At 37.0% G+C, this 8,245-nt stretch overlaps 1 protein-coding gene across 3 annotated transcripts; it reads right to left on the bottom strand.

Moving 5' to 3' along the window:
• Positions 1-408: 408 nt before the first annotated feature.
• Positions 409-7,898, bottom strand: LOC137712563 (uncharacterized). Of its 3 annotated transcripts, XM_068451650.2 has the most exons (9): positions 7,591-7,898; positions 7,037-7,075; positions 6,715-6,950; positions 5,664-5,896; positions 4,655-5,345; positions 3,831-4,197; positions 2,875-2,969; positions 1,567-1,761; positions 409-1,194 (listed from the first exon to the last, which is right to left on the bottom strand). In XM_068451650.2, exons 3-9 carry the CDS (start codon positions 6,931-6,933, stop codon positions 571-573), a joined length of 2,424 nt encoding a protein of 807 aa, XP_068307751.2. In that variant the 5' UTR covers positions 6,934-6,950; positions 7,037-7,075; positions 7,591-7,898; the 3' UTR covers positions 409-570. The 3 variants fall into 3 exon arrangements, with proteins under 3 accessions (XP_068307751.2, XP_088540743.1, XP_068307749.2); XM_088684617.1 differs by having other exon boundaries at positions 6,715-7,075; positions 7,591-7,890; XM_068451648.2 differs by lacking the exon at positions 7,037-7,075 and having other exon boundaries at positions 6,715-6,884; positions 7,591-7,890.
• Between the last annotated feature and the right edge of the window lie 347 nt (positions 7,899-8,245).

The following is an 8,245-nucleotide window of genomic DNA, read 5'->3' as shown; positions in this document are numbered from 1 at the left end:
TGAAAGTTTAATATTCATCAAAGTTGGGTCAAACAATGGTCCCTATTACATTGCATCACAAGATATATTTATCTGTTGCAGGCAAATATCGAGTGTTGACTACATGGATTGCACAATTTATGAAAGGCTCGAGAATTTACAGTATGAACCAATTCACCTAAGCGCCACTTGCATTTGATTTAGCCGCAACTATGCACAGCAGATGATACTTATAAGTGCTGTTTTAGTTCGCCATGCTCATAGTTGTACAAGGAAGGCAATCAGTATCAGTGGGGGCGTTGTGTCACAGCAGCTGCATACAATTTGTTCTGCCACAACCATGGCAATGAGGACATTTAACATCACGTGGTCTGCAATTCTCAACTGGACCTACTGACAAATTTGTAAAGTCAATACTCTCGAAGAAAATTGAGAACCTCCAAAGCTTGTGGATACACCTTAGTGCTAATTATCTGTATAATACATGCGAAGCAAGAAAAGATATCCGTACTCGGGATTTTCGGCAACAAAAAATAAAATTTACAAATAATTGATCTATCAGCAATGCAACCGTCTCTTGTGCTGGCCATCTCATGGTCCTCTCATCTTCTCAACAATGTTCCTACTCTTCTCTTCAACTTGTCGCCTCTTCTCTTCCAATTTCTCCCCCATCTTCTTCCCCAGATCAAGCATCCTTGCTCTTCTCCCTGTTCTCTTTAGCCTTGGGTCATCTTCTTCAAAGCTATGATTCTGTTTATCCAACAATATTGTAGACCTCGACAGTGATTGAGACTCAGGTATACCCTCTACCTTGTGTTTGAAACTGTCCTCTAGTTCACCATTCCCCAATAAAGGAGTTCTCAACTCTTGACAAGTCCCGCCAGTATTCCCAGCTGACGGATCATTAGAACTCACCGAAAAGGCTAGCACATCTGAGGATTCACCAATTGGTTGTTCAATAGACTCGGTCTTCTTCAGTTTTTTATGCTTGGTCCTATCAATGGAGATTCCGCTGCTAGCTTCTGTCTTGTATTTTCCTTCACTAGGTTGGACGATGGGTACTTCACATACAGTGGTTGGATCATTCACAGATTCTGGGTTAACCCATATGAAAGGAGCAACCTTCCGTGGTACCCAATCGTCCTTTTCTGCTAGCATCCATGGTATGCATACACTTTCAAAGTTTGGAAGCACTAGAGTTTCCCGGATTGCAGTCTGTACAAGTGAAATGAAGCTTCATAAGAACCCACACCCCCCCCCCAATAATGTTTGTTGATTCCACATCACTATGTTTTTTAAGCAAAAACCAAAGCACAAAATTGTGTGCATACCATTTAGAAGCACTAGAAATGCCAAAAGTTTAAGATCAATATGAAGTAGTTACATTCAGCATGTAGGAGCAGTTTCATCAAATCAAAAAATTGAATATCATAGTAATTAGTAACAAACATCGTGCCTCATGTATGAGAGTTCACACATCATAGTAACAAACATCGTGCCTCATGTATTAAGTTAAGCATGCTCCAAAACAAAATAAAATAAAATAATAGAAGGAAAACTACCAAATATGGAAGCAATTTTCTGTACCTTAAGCCGACTGATCAGAAACAAAGCTATGTGTCCATTAGTAATCTTGTGGTCTCCCACTGACGAGTCCAGATTGAAATCTATATCAGGCATGGATGTGAAAGCAAACCATAACCTGTCTGAAGGAGGTGGCTTGATTTGTAACCGCAGTGTTCCTCGTAAGGATGTTATCCTTATTGCCAAAGACAGAGGCACCTTTAATTTGATATTATAAGTTAGTGATGCAGAAGCTCTTGAGATAGATAACCTTTTTAAGTACGCATACATGCACATACAAATAAAGTGTGCTTCTGATTCTGTGCGTACAAGTGTGAGAGACGAGAAAACACATCAAATCAGAGAAATTTATAACCAGTATTCTTTTTGTGAGTATAAAACACTTTGGTGATGGCCGTCTCCAGAAAATACAACTCAGTTTTCACAACTACCAAGCTCAAGCTTCTTTTCATGACCTACTAGAAGATGAGTACACACTCTGTGTGTATGAACAATTTCATTTTATTTTTTGTTTTTTATTAAGGAGTGATTAGTTTTTAAAATTTTAAAAAAGAGTGAGACAATGATGATGAGACAGTTTTTCTTAATAAGGGCATATTTTTTTGTCATAGGAAAAATAGGTATATGATTGTCATTTTCTCAAAAAAATGAGGGTAAAATAGGAAAAATAGGGATATGATTGTCATTTTGTCAAAAGGCACAAAATTAAAGCCTCTTCAACCGCCCACCTCCTCCCACGTTCTCCTCAAGCGCAACCGCTTTAGTTCATACAAACTATCCAAAAAACATCATGATTTCACTCATCTGTATGAAAAAATGATGGTGGGACAATTTCTCTTAATAAGTGCATAGTTTTTATCTTATGTAAATATTGTGTATCAAAAGTGAGGGTAAAATAGGGAAAAAAGGGGCAAAAAGTTCAAAGGATACAAAATTACTATTTTTCCCTCCTTATGTCAATATTGTGTATCAAAAGTGAGGGCAAAATAGGAAAAAAAGAGGCAAAAAGTTGACAAGGAGGGTTCTCTTGATAATATAGAAGATTATTGTTCACTTGATGGTCTAACGGTCCCTATCTACATTAGCATGTCATATATGATTATGCTATAAAATAATTTAACTTAAACAGAGAAAAGAGCCAACTCACACAAACACGCATTACATCTACAGCCAAATATCCATCTAATGAAGGGGACAACTATGATGGACAGAAGATCAGCAGTAGTCATGGTCCGCAGAGAATTAAACCATAAGTAACAAGAAAGTCCAGGGAATCAGAAAAACATATAGGTCAGAGATCCATCTACAAACCTGTGAAACTTGTTTGGCTATAGAATTTAGAAGTGACTTCCACCTGGATCCATAATTTGATGCAGACATACTGCTCTTAGAACTCTTTGATCCATCTGCAACAGAACGTTTCAGGCAATAAAAGAGACAATACTAGGAAACGAAACTTGTAGTTTTCATTGTAGTGTAAAATTGAGTTAGGCTGTGAAATAATACAATATTATTTACCTTATTTAACTAGAAAATGTGTAATGTTTAGCTTCCAAATTGAAAATAATTCCATGCTTAAAGTTTCTTTTCTTTGCCTTATTAACTGAGAATTTACTTGAAAGTTTCCCTCTTCTCTACTACAAGCCTATAGATAGCAGATCCTTTGCAAGAATGATATTCAAAATAAACCTTAAAAATTACAAGGTTGAAATTATGGGACCACATTGCTGGGTGGGCTCCAACAATGTGGTCCTCAACTTGAATCGTCATAGATCACCTGTGCATGCATATATAAAAATTCTCAGACCAAGTTACATCTGTATCCAGACATTGTGCTGTTTGAACTGCGTGATTTTGCTGTTCAGACAGATCCTCAAGTTTACTTAATTATTTTTAAAGTTTTATATACGATTTCCTTTAGGGTTTGACCTCTATTCCATGCCTAGCTGTTAGACTACCATTTTAATCTTGATGTTTGAAGTCTCAGGCTCTAAATCTTAATGTTTGCTCTCTTGATCATAGGCAACCCAATTTCAATTGATTCTTTAATCATATAGTACCTCGTGAACTATTTTTCAAGCTATGTAGTGTACTTAGAGCAATCACCAATACGTATTATAGGTAACAAGATAATATTTCCACTACTATACAACCCTCAATGTATTATGAACCCAGAGGCTGCTTGTATGTGAGCAAACAATCAAGAGTTTCAAAGGTATATATGGAATACACAGAGTGCACAAAAGTTGACTTTAGTTTAATCTCACCAGGTTTTGGATCACATTCCTCCTTATTCTCTGGCGCATCAACTGCCCCTTCAGCAAGATTTAACTGCTTTCCGAAATGCTCAAATTCTTCAAGAAGATCAGCTGTAACATCTCCAACAGAGCCTGATTCTGGGCGCGCATCCTCGCTGCCTCTTTGGAAATCTAATTCACGGACTTCCAGTCTTGTTTCAACGTCTAACACCGCACCACCATAGTATCCAATGTCAATTTCCAAAGCCCATACATCATTCATGTCCATCGGGAGAACTTTCAAACCATGGATGTAAGGTGGGAGATTCCCAATATTAATGTCTGTACAAATCACTTCGCCCATGTAACTTGGGGTCCTCATATTGGACAATGTCCTCTGTCATAGGCAAAATCAAATAAAGCATAAATATTTTACATCTGCCTTTGCAAACAAATAATGGAAGAGAAATGTGTAAGTACACAAAGCAATAGCCAAATTCAAGATGTCCAAATACACTCAATTAAATTCGGAAAATTTGATACATGGAGACCCAGTTACATGAAATGAACCCTACATTTAACAGGTGCCTTGCAAATATAAGTCAGTTTAACCTAAATCTTTATCCAAAATATTATTTAGCTCATCCTCAAGTGTCTAACATCTGCTTGAAAAGACAAGAATAGCAACAATTGCAGAGTTATAATTTTATTAAAAAAAAAAAAAACATGTTGACTCTGTGTGTGTTTGTGTGCGCCCATATTTGCATGATGTGCTTCCGCCTTAATGCAAATATGAGAAGATGCATGCATGTATACTAACAGAAATGATGAAATCTTCTTGGTGAATGGTGCACCTGAATCTGAGCTTTTATGGTTCTTTTCATCTCCACGCTACTTTTGGCATCAAAGAAGAGCCGTGAAATTAACAAATTCCAACAAAGTGTTCCCTCATCAGAACCAAATTTTTCATCGGAGCCCGCATCAGAGATGACAGATATATGACTCTGACTACCAGAATGAGTTAAGGTGGAAGATGGTGGGATAGCGAAATTCCCTTCACTGAAACTCTGAGCTCTCTTCACTAATGGACTAGCATCTACCAAACTACTGGAAGAAACAAAATCCTGGCATGGACGAACTTTCTCACTTATCTTTCTTTCTTCACGGCCTAAGGATGACGTCCAGCTCAACTTATTTTCTGGACCAATCTTCGAAGACTTCTTTGTGAATTTTCTCAAGAACATACGAACCTTTGAGGAAGAACCATCAATCCTATTTTCCCTATCTGCGGGTTCAGCAGCATACAGTCCACCAGACTGTTTCATGAGTGAAGGATGGCCTGTATTTAACAATGTCAAGTAGCAGCGAAATTCTTCATGCAACTTGGCGAACCAGTCAAGTTTTTCTTTGTCATCACACGATGCTAGACGAAGAGTTTTACACCATGATTCCTTCTCCCATGAAGTTTTAAGATAAAGGTATAATATTTTACTTCCTTTGTATAAGGTGGCCTTGCTATCCAATTTAATGGGGAACCTCTTGGCCCTTAAGAAAAGAAAGAAACTTTCAGCACTGGTCAAAAACATAGTGAAACACTGTAAATGGCTAAGAACTAAGACAATTCTGTTTCATTTTTCACAGTAATAAGAGATATTATGGTACTTTATATCTTTACAAAAAGAAATCATGGAAGTATACACGTCTTCAAAAAAAATTTGTCACCTCGTCGTAAAAAATTTGTCATAGCACTTGTATGGGAAAGATTTGGGAAAAGTAGTAATATGACAATTATGATCATCCCAGCTTGATTAAATTTGAAAAAGAATGGTTAGAAGCAGAGGATGTGTAGCAATTGCCAGTTACCATTTTCTTGAAGATAGACTTGTTGAGGAAACAGCTTCAATAGTGCAGCCCTTTAACTGTATAGCTGTCTGGGAGCCATCTGATTCTGTCAGAATGAGTAGTTTGTTCTTGATTTTTGCATATCTTTTTATAGGAGAAACCTCAAAGAATTCCTTCTCTCTCTTTTGCTCTCGTAGAGCTTTTTCTTGCCAGTTTTTTGGAACTTTTTCTGGTTCTAAAACCCAAATTACACCCTAATGGAGGGAAAGCTTTTAGAAAAATGCTATGCACAGCCATGAGTAATGTATATGTGTCATAAGCCTAGATGAACAATGAAACAAGTGTAGACTGATTAGCTCCCCACAAAAGGGATGTGGGAAGCACAGGTAGGGTCCCAATATCAATGAAAAATGTACAATAGTGCCAACAAAAGGTAATTCAGTATAATACAGTGATATGACTGAATTCTGTACAAAAAAATACCTAAGATGTATATCTTTTCAGTCAACCACAAACAAATGCGTAACCTCAACAATACATAATATAGTTTCCATTCCAATGCCTTATGCTAAATAGAATCCTTAATGTAGTTGTTTCAGTTTGATCAACATTTCATTAGAAAGATGATTGTCTTGCAAAGAAAACTAGATAAAGTAGAAAATATTCTCTAACACGATTTTACTATATTTAGGATTATAAATACAGCCTTATGTATACATTTCTAAAGTCATACAGCCTTATGATCCTTAAAATGTGCCTCGAGAAAAAACATATTCAAATAGATACATAACCTGTCAATTACTCACCCAAATATTCCATCATATTTAAATTTTTAGTTATATTGTTCCACGTTATCAATTTAACTAGGATACGCTAAAGAGTCGAAATAGAAATTTTCATGATCATAAAAGTACAAATTCTCAAAGTTGAGTTAAATTGAATTTGGGAATTCAATGTTGTTTTCAGAGCAAGAAAGAAAACTCCAGAGAAAAAGCAGAAGGCAGAGGATAAATTTACAAGTAGAAATTAAAGAAACAAATTCCAGGGATATGAAAGTACAAGTGGTAAATACCTCCTTCTCCTTGGTGGAAGCAAATTCCAGGGATCGACGAGGGTGTAGGGGGTCTGACTTGGATCCTCTTTCTTGAGATGATTTTTCTTTGTCATGCTGTTGCTTAGTTTTGTGTTGTAACCTGCTGATGAAAACTCGTAGAACTGCGACTTCCGCAGCTAGAATCGCCACTGCTCCGACCACAAACCCAACACTTAGCCACAGCAACCAACTCCACATTTTTTTTTTCTACAATTCTACAATACCAGATTTAAATTTTGAGGTCCCTTTCTAATTCTTCCTGTAACAATTCTCATAACCCTGAACAAAAAGAGATGTTTACCGCAAGCTTGGAGCTAATGGGGATCATATTCTCCTTACTCTGCCATCACAAAAAACAAAATTTGAAGCTGAAAACTTCTTTAAAAAATATATAACTTGCAATCTGTTTTGTAACGTCAGTTCCGTTGGTGGTTCTTTGAACGTATTTATGGCATGTACGTCTTTTTATTTCCTTCACCGTTTTTCTCATATGAATTTACCCAAATAATTGGGTTTTTTTTCTAAAATCCAACCCCATTGCATGCTGCGTTCTTATATAATTGTTGTTTTGCTAATAGTGTGACCTTTCTCTTAAAAAAAAGATAAAAAATAAAAACTACTGGTATATTTTTACTCAATCATGGTCATGAGTTTAGGTAGCAATCACTTGTCCCAATTCACCTTCAAATCAGCCTACAAATTCAAAATTTTACATATAAAAATCCAAATTAAACATAGAATTCAGAATTCACAACGCAAAAACCCAACCTAAACACAAAGTTAAAGTGCAAGACCTAAGCTTTAGATTAAGAAAGAGAGAGCAAATACAATTGGGGGTAAAGTTCGAAAATTTACCAAGAGGGGTTTCGGAAGAGGCGCAGAGAGTAGGGGATCGGCCTATCACTGATGTGATGGTATCGAGAGCCATCATTTCCCCTGTGGATCGGTGATTCGGCCTCATATCTATCTATACGGCTTCAATTTATGCAAGGCGATCGATTTTGATCATGCTTTCTACGCTCTGCTTCGCGATCTCTGCGACTGTTGCAGTTCCGCACATCTATGGCGAGAGAGAGTTGGAGAAGAAGCTGTGGATTGAGTATGGGGGAGGAGAGAGAGAGAGTTCCACTGCGCGCGCGAGATAGAGAGAGAGAGTGTGTGGGGGGGGGGGGGGGCGCGCGTGTGTGTTTTAGACAGAGAAATGGAAAAAAATAGATTGTTATTCCATAAAGCCACTGCGGCAAATATGTCACTTTACTGTGTGATTGACAAAAAGAAATCACAGAAACAGTAAAATTAGGGGTAAAATCGTCAAAAGAGTTTTTCACCTCACTTTTAGTCGGCCTAATTTCTAATTCACGGGTCCAAATTTGGAAAGCCCATGAATTTATGTGGGGGCTGTGGCTTCACATTAGTATCCTTCCCAATTAATTTGCGAAGTCGTCAGCAAGTTTTTTTTTTTTTAATTTTAACGAAAAACTTCTTGTACTGTTTATTTTATTCTAAGTTC

The sequence above is a fragment of the Pyrus communis genome, chromosome 14 (assembly GCF_041283825.1).
Source record: "Pyrus communis isolate YQ-2024b chromosome 14, ASM4128382v1, whole genome shotgun sequence".
NCBI classification, from domain to species: domain Eukaryota; kingdom Viridiplantae; phylum Streptophyta; class Magnoliopsida; order Rosales; family Rosaceae; genus Pyrus; species Pyrus communis.
The sequence above is the reverse complement of the archived record's forward strand: the minus strand, read 5'-3'. Positions and strand labels throughout refer to the sequence as shown.